This window comes from Phaethon lepturus, unplaced genomic scaffold (genome assembly GCF_000687285.1).
Source record: "Phaethon lepturus isolate BGI_N335 unplaced genomic scaffold, ASM68728v1 scaffold1476, whole genome shotgun sequence".
Taxonomy (NCBI): Eukaryota; Metazoa; Chordata; class Aves; order Phaethontiformes; family Phaethontidae; genus Phaethon; species Phaethon lepturus.
The window spans coordinates 17,110-35,181 of NW_010545404.1; the positions used below are offsets into that span (position 1 = coordinate 17,110).

The 18,072-nt window shown below is 37.8% G+C and overlaps 1 protein-coding gene across 1 annotated transcript in view; it reads right to left on the reverse strand.

Annotated features, from left to right (window-relative positions):
* Positions 1-249: 249 nt before the first annotated feature.
* Positions 250-18,072, reverse strand: part of ZNF385D (zinc finger protein 385D) — a 149,408-nt gene continuing 131,585 nt past the window's right edge. The window contains exons 5-8 of the mRNA XM_010288934.1: positions 8,501-8,734; positions 6,401-6,579; positions 4,977-5,078; positions 250-954 (exon numbers count right to left, since the gene is read on the reverse strand). Of these exons, the coding sequence (XP_010287236.1) occupies positions 721-954; positions 4,977-5,078; positions 6,401-6,579; positions 8,501-8,734 (749 nt within the window). The 3' untranslated portion in view covers positions 250-720. The remainder of the gene's footprint in view (positions 955-4,976; positions 5,079-6,400; positions 6,580-8,500; positions 8,735-18,072) is intronic.

Consider the following 18,072-nt stretch of genomic DNA (forward strand, 5'->3'; position numbering starts at 1 on the left):
GATCTTCTTTATTGTTTACTTTGCCCTAAGCATAGATTATCTTCACGCCCATTCTTCTACGGGTGAGGAAAACAATTTTTGCTCACCAGGAACAGCTCCACATTATTGTCATCATCTTTGACTACTTACCAAAGTGATATAATTTGTTCATTTTATCTTTTACAACTCAGTTAGAAACCTAGTGGCATAGATAGAGACACAATACTACTGTTTTACAAGACATCTATTGTATCTACTTTTGTTCAGATAAATAGCCAGTAACTGCTGATTTGGCAGAAGGATTGGTAAGGGTTCTACTATTCACAGTGTTTCTTTTTTTCTTTTTTCTTTAATCTACAGAATAAAGTATTTTATGTACATTGGAACCAGTTAATGCCCTTTAGACAAATTTGTAAGTTGTTTCATAAAGCAGGAAAGACATTGCAGGGAAATATGTGCCAAAAAGCACAGTCAAAAGGCTTCATAAGTTTTATATGTCACTACAAGTCAATGCTGGAGATCACTTCTAAAATGACCAACACTCAAGAGGAATGTTCTCATCTGGAGAAAATACTGCCCATTCCTCCTTCTAGAATTTGTTCAGTTCTCTATCAAAAGTCCTGGCTCTTCATATATACTTTAAACTATAAATAAACACTGCATAGTTCAATGTTCTTGATTTTTTGTTTGTTTGTTTTGATTCGAAAAATTATTGCAGTACAATTAATTCCTGTTCGGAGTTCAGTAAGGAGCAAACAGCACGGGAGTATGGGTGGTCCGTATAGGCCCTGGAGCTGGTCGTAGGAGTGCTGGAGGAAGTGCTGAAGTCTGGAAAAGGGTGGCTGCTGGGGCTGTACGAAGACTGAAGGGGGAATTCACAGCCACCGCAGCAGCTGCTGCAGCAGCTGCTAGCGGATTTGGTAAAATTCGTGGAGCCATCGGCTTTGAGGGTTCCTTTGAAAATACTAATTTTACCTGTGGGGAAGAGAGAAAACAAACAAACAGAGAGACATAATTTGTTCACGGTAGCTACACGACAAGGAATTTGACTTAAGGTTATAAGTGCAAAACCAACTAAGAAAGGCCATGTAGTGGCTACTGATCTACAAGCTGCAGGCTTGCAACAGGAGATATGGTCTTGCGTATCGGACAAGGGTGAGCAGAATTCAGTTGGGGACAAAGAGTTTCAATGTTCATGCCTTATCACTGAGACTTATCATTTAATATGAGATTAGAAATCAAAGTAAACCTAAAAGGGGGCTGGGCGATCTGCACCAAACTAAAGCTGCACGTACCCTGCAAGAATTAAATAAAGAAGAATTAGCCATCACTTAAAAGACCTACACCTGGACAGCTTTATGATAGAGACCAGAGCAGAATGAAAACATATCCTGTTCCCTGGTCTGGCTAAGAAGGTACTTTTGGTTTTATCATTAGGATGCAAGTTCTACTTAAAATTAAAATCTCCAACTAAGTCCTCTTCATTAGCTCCTGCCTCTAATAACAAGCAAATAAACAAAGCTTATCTTGCACAGTTATGAAAATCTGCCATGAAAAACGCTTGCCTGTATCATTTAGTATGGTGCTAAACCATACTATGGCATTTTTGTTACTGTCACTGAGGCTTCTGCTTTAAAAACATTTAAATCATGAGTCTTGTGCATTACCAAATAGAATTTGAAACACTCCTCATTTGGAGTTTCCAAAAAGAAAAAAAATAAAATCAAGCTTTTCCCAGACTGATTGAAAATACTCACAGAAGTCCATTATTATTTAAGCAAATTTATATTTGGTATGCATACAAATGAACATCAGAGTAGTTTATATAGATTTCTGCAGATTTCAATGGAATTTCAAGTTTCTAATGAGAAGCCAAGAGCCTGAATACCTTTGTTGTTCTGGTTTTATAACTGTGAAATAAGAACAGAAAACCATAAAAGTTCCCATTGGCTCTGAGGGACTTTTGGTGGGTCTGTGTCCTGGCATGACCTGAGGCCCTTTGCCAAGAACACAAACCTGAATATGTGGTATTGAATATACAGAATATGAATACATGTACTATGCTGTGGTACATCTCAGTGTAAGTATGGACACTTCTCACTCACAGGGAAATCAGTTTCTCATCCTTGAATTTAAAGGGGCTTTCAAATAATTAACTTGCACTATATCAGCCTGATATTTTCCACTGAACAGTACCATGGTGAGTGAATAGTCAGAAAGTAAGGACAGGAGTAGTCTGGCATGAACCACCAGCGAGTTTCATCATTGCACTATCACCATATTCCAAAAAATCTGTTGGTTTATACCAGCCAGATGGGTACAGGATTTTGACTTTTCCAAATACCCATTGGCAGATCTGCTGCTCTCAAGGTCCTTTAAAGCTCTGGGAGAGATACTCAGAGAGGACCAGATTTTGTAATTCTTTTAATGGAGGACATAATGGATGCTATATAGAAATTCCTCATGGTGCCTATGAAAAGCAATGATCTGAGCTTTTCCTTGTTCAGTGCTACACCCATCGATCCAAGCTGTCTTATTCCCTTGCTAGTCATTTGTATTTTTCCTCCTTTCTGACATTTTTAGTAAATAGTTTTTTCAGCCTTCTTTAGAACAGACAAGAAATAAAAGCTGGCGCTCTCTCTCAAAAAAAAAAAAAAAAAAAAAGATCCTGAGTACAAAGTACAAAAATACCCCAGTCCAAATCAACAGGGCTCTGGCTATGATCTGGAACTCCCAGTGAAGGATGTTTTTCGTAAGATCTATTTCGTTGCAGAAAATTCGGTCTATCAAACACCTGATAATGTCTTTCAGTGTAGTATAATCTCTTTTCAGTGTAGTATTTTATACATGATGGACACTTGTGGCTTGAAGAAATATCAAGTAAGTCCCAACAACACAAGATTTCTTAAACTCTGAAATAGTACTGTGGGAATTCATAAAGCTTCTTTCTCTGAAGCATGCAAAACTAGTCTAGACAAAGCAGTACAAATGACATCGAAAACATGGCATTAGAAAGTTTTTAGTCTAGAAAAGTTATGAAAAGGTAGTATGTCCTTTTTTTAACTTCTGTAGAAAAAAAAATTTGTGATGCTCATACATTTTTTGTCATGAAGAACAAAGATCTGATGCAACTGTTTATATTAAAAGGCTAGGACTATCTTGCCCTTCTTGGAGGAATAAGGAAGTTCTAATGAAGTTAGATAGTTTTTCAGTTAATTTATCAAAATGGTTCTGATTTCAAGATAGCTGCAAGACCAATAATACTTAGCATTATCTTCAACCTTCATTTCAAACCTCTCTGCAAGTACTAATTAACACACAGGTCAACATTAAGAGTAAAGTAGCCATTATTTGTTTCATTTCCAATGATGTAAACTAATGGACAGTAAATGAGTTGAAAAATTAACGGGGAGTAAAGAAAAAGTCTAGAGCTCATCAAAAACATTCACATTCAAAGTAAAATTAGCACATCTTTGGCTTGTTGCTATGCCATTCTGCATTTCAAGTGACAGTAATTTTGGTATTCTTTCTGTTGGAAAACAAAAAGACTAAATGGACCACTGTTCTCATCCTTTCTCAGTGCAGCCTCCATTCTACTACATATATCTGTTCATTTATTGCTAACTCATTCTCTCCTTCATAAATTCCCTTTGCCTCTTTGCTCACCTCTGCCCTGACTTGTATATTGTGAGCAACTGGGAGTGAGGGAGCAGGAAAAGGACATGTTGCCTTTATTTATCTATGCAACAACTAAATGTCCTTGATCTTTGGCTGGAGTTCTCAGAAATCACCATTACATAAATTGGCAAATAGAGAACTGTGCACAACAGTAATGTAATGGTTATTTTCATCCTCTGGGAAAAAAATGAATTTCCTAAAGGAATAATAATCCTGTTAGAGAAGCTTTAGTGATTCCATACCCTGCTTACCTAATAACATATTTCCTATTCCTTTCAGTATAGTTTATATGTATTGGAGACCTTGGTCTTCCTGGTGGATTACTGAAAAACCCTCTGGGGCTATTTCTCTACTACAGGATCTACCAGAATGGTGCGCTGCATTATGCTACAACATCTAGAAAAGCTCCTACCCAACTGAATCATGCATGAATACACCTATCATGAGGGCTGTCCTAACAAGGACACACTTTCTGTTGTCAAGAAAAAAGCTGTCACTCAACTTAAATTGAACTGCGTTTTCACAGAAAAAAGCTCCATATTCTGCCTGCTTTAGAGAAGATGGTCAAGGAAGAGGGGCTAATCTCTATGAGGCCAATGAATCAACATCCTCCCCCTGCCAAAACCACCTATAAACTCTTAGAAAACACCATGGCACATAAAACAATAATGCAGTTTATTTGATGGAGATAAATGTCAGATGTTTCACTATCCCACCCACAATATAAATTGTTTCTTAACTAATGGCAGGATCCTATGAGGGTTTTTTATTAAAAAGTAAACCTTTTTCTCAGCTTGTGAAGCTAGTAAGAACTGTGTTTCAGATAGTTTATCCTGGCAGTCAAAAATATGACCAGAACCATCCTGAAACTGAGTGGAATGAAATGAGAGATGGATTTTTTTAATTGTTTCAATTGTTATCTGAATAATTTTCTAAATAAGGATGGAAAAAAGGTTTTATGTTTTATGGAGTTTTATTTAGTCATTTCATCACTATTGTCCTTGGTGAAAACTGGAAAAATCTTGTTTGACATCTGGATGTTTTTTTCATCTGTTGCTCTCTAACGAACTTTGAAACAAGTTTCTTTTCTGAGGTTATTCAGAGTAGCTACAAGAAATGAGGACCCACAGGTTGTGGTCCACATCCTCCAAAGTATACTAAAAGTCCCTTGTGGGCTTCCAGAGGCTCATTGAGACACTTGTATACTCCCATTGCTTACACTATTCCTCTAATTTTAAACATTTTTCCACTTACATTTTCTAAAAACCCTATTCAGCAGGGTTAAAATAAAAAGTAAAATGAAAAGGTGATTGACTTACCCCTAGAGGATGTGCTCCCTTTTGGAGTTTGTTGTAAGGGCTGTATTTAGGTTTAGGCGGCTTCCCAGCAGCTCTGTCTTTGTGCCTTCTACTGCTTATGTGCTGTTAAAACACATTTGAGAAAAAAGAGAAGTTATATTTCCTTAATAGATCATTTTAGATACTGCTTTACACAAGGGTGCTCCTATACTGAAGGCTATTGCTGTCCACAACAGCATTACTTTGACTAACTCAGTAACGAATAGGAATAGGGTCTGTTCCAATTTGAACGATCCTTTGTGCATCACATATTGGGACTGTGATTTTCCACAGTTCAACCCTGCTTCCACTGTAGTCAATGATTTCCTCACCTTTCTTAACTTCAACAGGACCTGAATCAGGTCAAAGATAGAAGACTTTGAAAAATTCATCCTTATCTCTATAAAACACCTACCAATTCAATCCATTGCTGATAGAAAGTTTTGAAAGAAGATTAGCTTGTAGAGCATCCCTTATTCAGGAAAAAAAAAAAGTCACAAAATTGTTTAAATCCCTATGAAGCCTAGTTATCCTGTTAAGATTTCAGTTGAAAGATGGTTATATGTCAAACTAAGTGCCAGTCAAAAAACCTCATTATCTTCTTCATAAAATCTATGAGATTTTACAAGAACTCTTCTACACAGACTTTATTGCAGTATTAGATGCAAGGGACCTTTTTCAGAACTATATTTTAACTTTGACTTTCATTCTCAAGAGAATTCTCGCAAAAAAAAGACAAATAACTGGACTTTTTTTTTTCTGAAAGCAGAAGACAAGTACTGATATTGTCCATTACAGAATTTATCTTCATTCTTGTAAAGTTCCTTAACAAGTATTTAATTCCAAAAGGCATATGGAATTAAACTAAGTATTTTTCAGAACAAAGGCTTTGTTCATCTGAAGAATGACTGAACATAACTTAGTGTAATTGCAATTTAGAGGTCATGCTTCTCAGTTACAGAGTAACACTGATAAAAAAAATATTACAAATCCTCTCCATCCCACATTTCTAAGCAGGTTATTCAGTGATTTGCAAAAACACTGGCTGCACCCACCTTCACATCTTTGTCAAGGCAAATATCATGCAGTACACTAAATGGCAGGGTTTATCAGCTCACGACAATTATAATCGTCTAAAGATAGTTGTAACATGTTGCAGCTTACAGCTTCTATAACTCTTTAAGATGCATATATAATCAAGAGTTTTTGAGAAAATATATTCCGTGCAAGGGAAAATCATATCTAAAGCAAAAGGTACAGGGCGAGAGGCACGTACAAAGGGCAAAATCTGTAAGCTCCATTTGGATGCGAACTGTTAGACTGACGCATGCTGATTGTGTTGGTACTTGATCACCATGAAAACAAAGAACAGCCAAGGATTCACACTCTGCAAGCTAGCTGAGTACCTGTTTCAGTTGTGTCTCAGAGTTTACGTGCACATCACATATTTCACAGTGAAATGTTTTGTTCTGAAGGCCTGTGTTTCCTTTATTCACAGGTCCTTTGCCTTTTACGCCTGCCCGGGGAAAGGCTTTTATGGTTCCACTTCCATTCCGAGCTTCCAGCATAGTTTTGTGCTTAGTCCCTGGAGACATTAGAAATGGGAAACAGAAACAACTTTGGCAATTTGGTTGCATTCATTGTTTTATTTTCTTTTTAAAGGAAAATGACATGAACTTCAGCTTGGTGCCACGTGCTATCCTTGGGATATGCCTGTGTTTGTCTGTATCGGATTCATACCAATGTAACAATATTTCACATCTGATATTTAATTATTAAATTACATACCTGTAGTTAATGCACTAGAACAAAGCAGCCACACCAGCAAGTAGTGGCACAATCAGGTATCCTTATGTGAAGTTAAATGGGTGTGACTTTTCTCATTAACTCCTGCTGCTAATAAGACCTGAATTGTAGCTGCAAAGGAAGAGTAATTTAGCTATTAAAGATGTAGTTGGCTTTGATTTGTAGTCCTCCTGAATGGATTGACAAACAGTGTGCATCTGGTAGCTTACACTTAAATCCCAAACCAAAAAGGGACAGAGGTTCCTGGCAGCAATATATGGATTCTTAATTGCCTAGACAGAAACCAAAACATGTGAGCAACATACATGTGAGAAAAATGCACTTGCATTTTTCATTAAAATAAAGATTGGATAGAAAACAGTAGTGTCCTCTTGCTTTACTGTTATTCAGCCCGAAGAGTTGTTGGCTTCCATGCAGGTAGTCTGTGATGATAATGGACTACTACCGTGTACAGAGTTAGTTTTCCACTGATAATTGTATGCATCCACATGTACACTTTTACAAGCATGCGTGTGTGTGAGCACACACAGTTTATCAGCACAGACAGTAAAAACTTGGAGGGTTCTGTCTAAATATTCAGATTAATGTTTTGGCCCTCATCTTGATCAGAAAAATGTTTAGAGTCTAACCCTCATATGAAGTTAAATAGGTTAAATGGGTACAGTTTTATGAACTTGAATTTTCACCAGTTCAAGATCTGGCATACACCAAACACAGCATTCAAAACTGATTAGGCTTTGTTTCTCATGAATACCAACAAATTATAATTTCTTTTTGAATTTAAGTGGATTCTATAGACATGCCAAAGTTATTTCTTTTTTTATTACATCATAGAACCATTGATCATCTTGCTTCAGGTATATCATCACTGTCTCTACGTTTCAGACCTAAGGTTCTCTACCCGTCTCCTAACTCTGTTTACCCTGCTGGCAGGTAACCCCTGACATCCAAAATCAGGAGTTTTTCTGTAGGACTGTTATAGGTGGTCACTGCCATCATATTAAATCCCAAGATCTTTTAAGCCTGCTCACCATAAAGCCAATCAATATGATGCTTAAAACAGTGACTGTGAATGATGGTGCTCTACTACCGGAAATTATCAATGCTACTAACTCTACTAAAAAGAAAAGGCTCTAAAATTTAAGAAAGATGAAGGTAAGCAGTCACCAGTTCAACTTTCATGCAGCAGTTGCTATGGGTTGATGAAAACAAAGGAAAAATATACATAATTTAAACAAGTTATTAACAGACAATATGGAACTAAGAATTCTAACTCTCATCATTGAACTCTGACTGACTGGCGCTCTCTCTTTCAGCCTTAATTTGTTAGATTTCAAACAAAACTAATGGCATTTATACTCAGTTTACTAGCTGGCACAAAGAAAGGTATGCAAACTCTGAACACCAAAGGTAATGAAGCATGAGCTGTCATTTAGCTCTATAAGGTTTGGAAGCTGCAAAAGCTAAAATGTAAGAAAATGGGTAACTTGCATGCGATAAAATTCCTTTCTTCCCCCTTTATGAAAGCCTCTTTGCCTGTCATTTTTATTCTTTAATAGTTAATGAATTCCATGTAATTGCCAGTTTTCTGCCACCTCTTTGTCCCCTGCTGCAAGAGATCTAATCTATTCAGAAGATAATTGCAGAGCTCTTGAGACAGAAGGGAAAAAAGGCAGAAAGCAAGCACTGCTCCATCTCACCACTGTTGTGCGCCTCCAGCTGCGAGGCAGAGTTGACAGCGACTTTGCATAGTGAACAGTACAGCAGTCTTTTTGCTTTTTCCTCCTCAGTCTCAACGGAAGGGCATGTGGTGCTGCTAGTGGCTGTCGTGGGGATTTTCTCCACTTTAGAGGTGATCTCAGTTGTCATAACACTGCTCTTCCGGATTTCCACGGTTGTCGTCGTTGATATTGCTGGTGTCCCTGTGGTAACATCTGCGGGCAAAGAGAGGAGATGGAAGGAAACAAAAAAAACCCCATTGTGACCTTTGGCATTTGCTTGTTTGCACCCTAACGCTGTAACCATATGGAGAGCCAGATCATGCTGGTGATGGTTTGACTAATAGTAATGAGCTAAATGTGACCTTATTCTTTGTATTTTGCGTGGTTACAAAATGCAGTACTCCCATGTATCGAAATGCCACGTATTCTGTCGCCTGCATTGTGTTAACACCCAGTAAATACAGAATTCATAAATTGAAAAGACAGGTCATTAAGACTGTACTGTACAAGTGAAAGATAATCCACTAAAAGAGGTTGTGTACATTACCAGTACAATAGGCAGTTAAAATTTATATGCAGCACTTCAGATGCATAAAACGTTAAATTGCTACCTCACTTGATATTAGCCAAAACTAATATTAAATGAAGTTAATTATTAATACATAGTATGAATTTATCCATACATTATTACACGTTATTATATAATAATAACACATACTAATAACAATAATTAAATATACAATGTTCTATATCTGAGACCTACACAAACACTAATAAGATTTCCATTCTGCCTATCAATGGTATGTTGGAAAACCATAAGCATGTTATATAACTAAAAAGCATGTTATATACCTAAAAAGCATGTTATATACCTAAATCTATTTGGACACCTAGTGCTTGCATCTAAGAACTCATGATTTTTCCATATTTTTCAAATCCAAGAGAAGGAAAATAGACCATGATATTGTGGTTTGAATAATATATACATGACATTTGTACATGGCAGTATCATTCGGTAGTTAAGTACTTCGCAGGTTAGAGGACAGTAAGACCCAGGGCTGAGCCAGTGTAGAAGATGGCAAGTAAGGGACAGGAGCTGTTCTGCCTTTGCAGTGTTGTATTTTGTCATATTAAGCCTACTGAGTAGCAGCTTCCCCCGTAACAAATCTTAGTTACTTTACTGAGATATTCCTGGAGTTGGGTACTTTCCAACATAGACAGCTCATTTTGGTTTCATACATCCCTTGGTGTTAGTGGTGCTCTACGTGTACTACGCTTTATTCATTGCCATCTATTAGAATAGGCAAAATAAAACCTCTTTTGCTTATAGATCGCAGTATGTGCTGTGACGCAGGAGGGACACAACTAACTGATGCTGCAGAGGTGTGTTTCAGACTAATGCTATTCAACACCTTCATGAATGAAGAACATGCCTAATAACTTAGTAGACAATAGCAAACTGCGAGCAAGCACAAACATACTGAGAGAAATGATTCAAAACAGGTTCAACGTATTGGAGAAACAGTCTAGAAAATTAGATGTTTTTCAGTAAAGACAATTGCAGGAATCCACACTCAGTAGGATTAATCTGATCTATTAAAACAGGATGAAGAGCAACAGCCCCAGTACTGCTTTCTCGGAAGAGGTTTTTTGGGGTTTGGGTTGTTTTGTTTGTTTTTTTGTTTGCTTGTTTTTCAGAAAAAGCTTTTCATAAGAAGATGAACACAGATCTCTTATATCATCATCGTTATGAAACCGGTCCCTATCACATTGAAAGTGCAAAGTGAAAGATATATGAAGGTTTTTTTCCCCTCTAATCAGTGCTGGAGGACCTGTGTCCAGCCTGGGGACTGCAACATCAAAAAATGACAATTACTTCCTTTGTTGTTAATCCAGCAGCAATACAAATGCAAACCAACAAGAGATGGGTTGCAAGGGAGGAAGCCAAAACAAATTAGAGGTTTAGAAAACATGGGCTGTGAATATGGAAAATGAAGAGTAAACACTGACAACATTTTTCATCTCTGTAGAAGGTAGCTAAAAACAAGAGAATAAACTCTTCTCCCTGATCCCTCCTAATAGGACAAGGACTATGGGATTACATCAAGAGAGACTTAGATTAGACATCAGGAAATTCTTTCTAATATTAAATCTTGTAAAGCCTGAGAATAGCCTGCCTACAGAGATACAGAATATTGCCTACTGGAGGACTTGAATTGGCTGAACAAATATCTGCAGGAGCAACACAGGTATGATCCCCTTTCAGTCAGCGAGAATAGGACCCTTCAAGCCCTGTCAATTTCTATACTTTGTGTATTGTGTAATGTTTCTACACATTCTCCCAGAGGGTATATAAAATTATTATTCATAAAACCAAGAAAGCAGATTTTGTCATGGCAATTCTACATATTGCCAGGTATTAAAGTACACAGCAAAAATAAGGTCCCGCTCAAGGGATAACGTTTGTGTTTTCCTGAGAGTGAGTCTGGAGGTGGTTATATCCTGAAGGTACTAGGGATGCCAAACAGTGGTGCAGAAGGAATGGTGTTAACTTGATTAATATTCTGTTCTTATTTATTATTTTTTACAGACCAACAATAATGCCTCGGAAGAAAAACTATTTTGAAATATTAAACCTTTTGTTGGGAAACTGATGAGTAAATGAAGCCTTGTAGATCCGTCCACAAAATTATTCATTTAACTAGTCACTATTTTCCCATCCCAGAGAATCCGTGTCGAGATTGGCTTTCCTTCAGCTGAAAGTTGCTGCAGTGAAATTATTTTTCTCTAAAGCCCATTCCCAACAGTACATAACACGGCTTTTAAAAGTTCAGTTTCTCCATCCTGGAACTGCTGTACAGTAGTAGGTCTAGCCAATGTACTTTCCTGGTGAAAAGGAAGGCAGAAGGCAGACAGCACCAGGGAGAGGGAAGGAAAAGAGACAAGACATTAACATTCTCTAAGGATTGATGGCAAGGTTGGTGCTCATTCTAACCTTGCAGAAAATTAGGTATGCATATCAATCACCATTACCAGTTTTGCACTGCAAGGGTCACTATTTTGCCCTAAGCAAAAGATAGATCATAATTTCTTTATTTTCCATAGGAAAACCTGAGGCAATGAACAAAAAAAAAAAAGCTTAACTGCAGATTTTATTCTGCTTCAAATATTTGACCTCCTATATCTATGCTGATCTAATATTTCATCATTTCATTATTTTAAAGTGAAAAGAAAATACAATTGATTATGCTAGTCCTTTTGAGGGTATTTTGATATCCATGCGTGAAAGCAGCACTGGATATCAAAATTAAACTAAAAACGGTAAATGTCATCAGCATATTCTTCAGCTAACAAAAATATCAAAGTTCAGAGCATATATTCTGCTCATATACCATTCAAAAGGTACCCTATATTAATACATTATATATTCCACTAATGCAAATGCATTAATGACATCAAAACATATCCAAGAAAACTATCCAAGTTCACCATCTAAAAGCCATAACACATTTAAAGATGCAAAGCTGCTTGTCCTCATATAAACTTTAGAACTATCTGCAGGAATTAAGGGGAAAACTTTCTAAAAGCTGTCAAGTAGCTTACAAAGAGGGAATTGAAATTCTCCTCTCACCAGAACTTCTAACCTAACCAGCATGTGTCTCTCTGAATATATTACAGTGTTGCTGCCTGTACACAGTTCAGTGCCCTAAATACAGGGTGCAGCATCAAAGGTGTAAGGGATTTAAAACAGCCCAAAACACCACAAAGGAGAAGGAAGGCATCTGAAGTGGTGTCTTGAAGACTGAATCAGCATTTCTTAACATTATATTATGACAGTGCTTTAAGAACTATTTCAATAATAAATGATCTAAAATTGAGCTGGAAATTCAGTCACAGTCAAATGGAAGATCTGTCTCTAGTGACGCAGGCTTGCAGCGCTGTGCTATTTTCATACCAGTGGCCTGCAGCAAATATTCATTATTGCAACTGTCACTGCTTGGCTTTGGCATAGAAGCTGATTGCTAATATTGTATGGAACTGGACTCCAGCAGCAAAAAAAGGGAACACTTCAGCATTTACAATAATCCATTTATGCTCCTGGTCTTAATATAGCGACAGAATAAAAATTAAAAATACAAAAAGAATGCAGTAAAAAGTAATCTTGCTCACCGGCAAAATCAAAGATTTATTTTAACAAGAAGACAAAGCCAGATGAAAAACATTCTGTAAGAACTGACTCCTTTGGGTACTACAGATACTTACAGTTTTCAGGTGGAAAACTGCAAGTGTGTGATTAAGGTCCTCCTAAGTAAGCGGGATTAATTTTATATCCCAGCTACAAGATTCATGAATTTTCTTTAGGGCGAAGAAACAGAAAATTACAACTCATGTTTTTCTTCTGAGTACATGAAAGTCTCACTCATCAGTTCTTTCTACTAAGCATACAAATTTCTTATCCTGAAACTATAAATAGACCCACAGAGAGAAAAGTGCTCTGACTTAAACAAATCACAAATATTTATGACAGTATTTTTTCTTCCACAATCACAAAAGGCATTAATTTAAAATATCTGATTTAGCACATACCAATGCTTTCTGGTCTCATTTAAATCAAACTTTTCCTTTGACAGAAAAGAATTGAGCTTGTGGCCCATAATGCTGTCCAGGAAAAAAAAAAGAAACCTCAAACTGTGCCCCTCAACTAGAAAGCACGTTTTTTCTCATGACAAACAGAACTTGATAGGAAATATTTCGCTATACTATTAGACCTCTTAGTATTGCAAAAACATTGTCAGCTGGCTTGCTTGTAGCAAACCCACATCAAGGAACAGAATGCTTCCTTACAGGTGCTTGATACTGGCATGTTCAAAAGAGTCTCAGCATATTATTTTCCTGGCTATTAAGAACAAGGTCCTTGGTTTCCTTGGGCTGCTTTGAAAACCTCATGTTCTGTGTCCTCTGTGGTAATTACATTTGAAGATAAGACGTAATTTCTTTTGAATCTATAAATATAACAGTGGAGTATATTAAAACAAAGTACTATCTCAAAAATAACTGTGCCACTGATTTTTTTTTCGTGCTTGTCTGACTTTCTGTACTCATATGCTAAAACATAAGCATGTGTCCTAGCACATTAGCTGGCTCTGGCACTTAAACAAAACACTTTGAGGAACTTTGACTCAAATGTATTGGCTCCTTCTCCTTTATATGTGCAGAACACAAACTTGCATATTTTGTGGTTGGTTGATGTTTGGGTCATTATAATATATTGGACAGAAAATTCTTTCGGTATCATATTATGAAAATTCCAGTCATTAGACGTAGTTTTACATTCAAAACCTGGATTCAATCTATTTTTTATAGATACATCATTCCCAGAAAGAATATCTTTTACTTGGAGAGTCAGAAGTATATTTTTAGAACTCAGAAGGACCCATGGAATCTTTTTTTGTAAGAAAAAACTAGTTATAATAGCATGGTTTAGAGAGTTAAGTACTACACAGGTTTTTGTGGTATAAAAGATCAAAGTATCTGAATGACAGTTGCGTACTTCATTACTTTGTGTCAAGACCTTCTTCAGTGAAGTGACATGAAATATGTAAATCATGATATTTACCTGATCTTTTACTGGATGGATATTAATTAATGGGTCCATAGTAGAAGAGTCAAGAGCCCTGAAGTAATAAGCAAATCTGTGTATGACCAAACAAGACCAGAATTTGAAAATTTTTGACAGGCTGCCTCTTCTGATCTTGTTTTTTAAAAACCAGGTATCCACCTGTTTTTTCTCCCTTCCCCTCTCACTGCCCTGGCTTGTCAGTCACTTTCTTGCTAAAGTTCCTTGTTTCTTTGCTTTGTCAAGGTGTCCATTGTGATTACTTTTGATACGCAGAAAGTAAAAAGCTGAGTGTTTCTAAGGTATCTCCCAAGCCTTTGCTCAAATATACAGAACAAGCACTACTGAGAAACTGAAAGACTGCAAACTTTCCCAGCTCCAGCATGAAAGCCAAATACCAGGAATTTTCTTGGTTTGTAACTGGAGAAGCAATGATCTCAGTATTTTGACCAGTCCCTGTTTTTTAACACTTAAATAAATCACATTATATACAATGTTCAGCACTCAGAAACAAAGGAGGAAGAAACAAGTGGCTCCACAACAAGTGGCCTTGTTTTACTGCTGCCTCTACTCCATGCTTTCTGGTGACATGCCTTGGTGGTGACCTGATGGGAGTGACACAGAAAAAAGGACGTTTGGTGACAAAGGGTGTCCACAGTGAGAGCAAGAGTGAAGAGAAAGTAGCAAACCACATATTTGCTCTGTGGATTTTTTTTCCCTCCAGTTAAACTCAATTCTACCAAGTCCTAAAATGACCTTCTTCATTAATTAGCAGTACACAATTTTCTAATGAAATTATACCTAATTTTTACTAGCAGTTCCCTTGGTTTAAAGCACAGTTCATTAATCCTGAACAGGATTAACCGCAGAGGGATGACTGCATTCCTGTTGAGGTTAATTGAATGGAGCTGGCAGCAACAGCAACAGCTGGGTGTAAAAGGCCTGTGGAAAGGGAAGGAGGAAGGTAAGGAAATGTCACGCCACGTCTGCGTTTCGGGTTCTCGGGTAAAAGCAGCTGACAAAAATGTGACTGGAAAGAAAGGAGACAATGAGGAGAAACCACTTATTTTTCAAGTTTTTTTAAGCAACTCTTGGTGACAACTAGGTTTGGGCGCTTAGCTGTCCTTTCCATCGTATAGATTTCTCCTCAGCCTGGCAGAAGAAAAAATGGCTTTCACTAGCTATGGGAGAAAGGGTTCCCATGCAAGGAGCTGTAGGGGGAAGAATGGCTTGCTGGCTGAAGCCACTCTTGCCATTTAATTAATGAGCCTTGTGTAGTGAAAAATTCAATTTGAAACCAGGACAAAGTGTTTGTTTAAAGGGTGGAGCTCACAGTCAAGTGCAAAGAGGATTTTTGCAGATTGTGGTCTCAGCAGCCTTGCAAAAGTAACACATTTCCTCTAACTTCAAGGTTATAGATAAGGCAGGGTGTTAGATTTCATTTCGATAGTTACATTTTTATTTTGGAGGTTGCAATGTAAACCATTGCTTTTAAGATAAGGAATAAAACATGCACATGGTGGTTTGATCACATATATAGAAGGAAAGCTGTATTACTCTATACATAGGTCTCATGCTTGACAACATCAAAGGCTATGCTGGCAAACTGCCACCAGTTTTACATCTGCACATGCTTCAGTATGCATTTCCCAACTTTTAAGCAAAAACAAACACAATCAAAAATATATTTGTAGTTTATCTTAATGCATGAGCAGAAATTGAGCATCAGTTCAGTTTACCACCAGCAAAAAAGAAGGATCAAAAACAACTCCTTAAAAACTAAAAGCCCACTAAAGAGAAAGGCTCTGTAATATATACTACAGTAAAATGAATTTGCCTTGAATGTACCTTTCTGCAGCATGGAGGCCAACATGTGCACAGCAGTCCCCATCCATATTATCAACCTCTCTTATCCTCCAAAACAGGCCCGCTGCACATGAGCCGCCTGTTGTTCCCTGGCCCATATTGAACTCCAAACTCTGCCCAGGGATATCTGGGAGATGTAGCTTTGGCCAGAAGTCATCCAGAGATAGTTATAGCAGTGGAAATGAATGGATGGTTGTGTTCCCATGTCCAGGAACACCCTTGGCACCATGTGAATCACTAGTGTAGACAGTAGTCCAAAATCCCATTTAAAAATAGGTCCTGCCTCACCACCAAGGTGTAGGTGATATGAATTACACCTAGGCAGTAGTGGAGGCAGTACTTCCCCAAGGAGAATTAAGGGAGCAACTTTTGTCTGTGTCACTAACAGCAATGGCTTTGAAGTATCACCTCTCCATTCAAACACCTATTAGGGCTTTCACAGAATCACAGAATCACTAAGGTTGGAAAGGACCTTCAAGATCATCAAGTCCAACCATTAATCCAGTGCCACCATGTCCCCTAAACCATGTCCTGAAGTGCCACATCCACACGTTTCTTGAACACTTCCAGAGATGGCGACTCCACCACCTCCCTGGGCAGCCTGTTCCAATGCCTGACCACTCTCTCGGTGAAGAAATTTTTCCTAATATCCAATCTAAACCTCCCCTGGCGCAACTTGAGGCCATTTCCTCTTGTCCTATCGCTGGTTACTTGGGAGAAGAGGCCAACAACCTCGTCGCCGCAACCCCCTTTCTGGTAGTTGTAGAGAGCGATAAGGTCAAATCTTTATATATAATCCTTACTTATAATCTTTTACTTTAACTCAAGCCACGTACCTGGAAGAACAAACTGCTGTTACCGAGGCCAGCACGTAACTGATTCAGTCTCTGCCTGCTACTCCTGCTGCCACCACATTCCTGCCCTATGGATAGAGGGAAGGAAGCCAAGCTGTTCTCTTTTACCTTGCACTACCAGTGAGGGAAGTGTGCTTTGAAAGGGGCTTTCCTAAACTCCCCATCTCTTTAACAGAGACATAGAGCAGACACAATCCAGGCTATACACTACTGGAGACTGAGAAGTATTTTTCTCAAAACAAGCAGGCTGGCAAAGCCTATTTAAGACTTGATATCAAAAAGAATTTACTGTGGAATCTCTCCCCCAGCAATCTGCCACCAAAAACAAAGAAGCGCGGAGAAGTATTAATCACTGGCAGAAGGAGAGAAAATACATTGCTTTCATTAATCAAACGGAACAAGGAAAGAATGAGTGAACTGCACTGCAGATTGCATAGGATTGCTCTCCATTTTATGCAGGGAGTTGATTTTCTTTTCATTTTAAGCAAGTTGAATGTCCTCTTTTAAACCTCCATCTAAACTTTAAGTTTCAAAACAGATTTATAGTCCTAGAATCTAGAAGTAAATGAAAATAATGAATCCAACTCAGAATTTCTGAGAACTCTGACTTCTGACCACCCTCATAAGTGTAGTACCTCATGGCATTCTTCTGTCTTGAATCCAGGAATAATTAAAGCTATTCCCTTTACAGCAGCTAACTTCCTTTACTGGAGAGCGTTGCACTAGTAAATCTGTTTTTGGCAACAAACTAATGTTGTGTCTAATATAGGAATTGTCAGAAGCTGTACAAGCATCTGGTGTAACTGTATAACTTTTTTCAGTGGAGTGAAGGGGGGAAGAGCGGGGAGAATACATACATTCTTTCAGACATCTGTCTTGGAGCGCACCGCAAGTGGAGCCTGTAGCAGATGTGTTCTGTAGACTGATCATCAATGGCTTTCTTACAACCATCTGCTCTTCCATAAGTAGTTGTGATACCAAACACCCAAATTTTGGAGTAACAAATTTCACAAGGATTGATGAGAGAACAGAACAGGAGATAGTGGTGTTATTACCCTTAGTCTTTAGAGTAAATAAGTGTTTTGACTTCTCTGCTATCCAGTTTACATTTTTAGTAGTCCCCTTCAATCCAATGGTTTTACAAGGAAATTTTCCTTTGGCTGACCACATACTGTTGGTAACATGTTTCACAAGTTGACAGGCACATCCCAAAA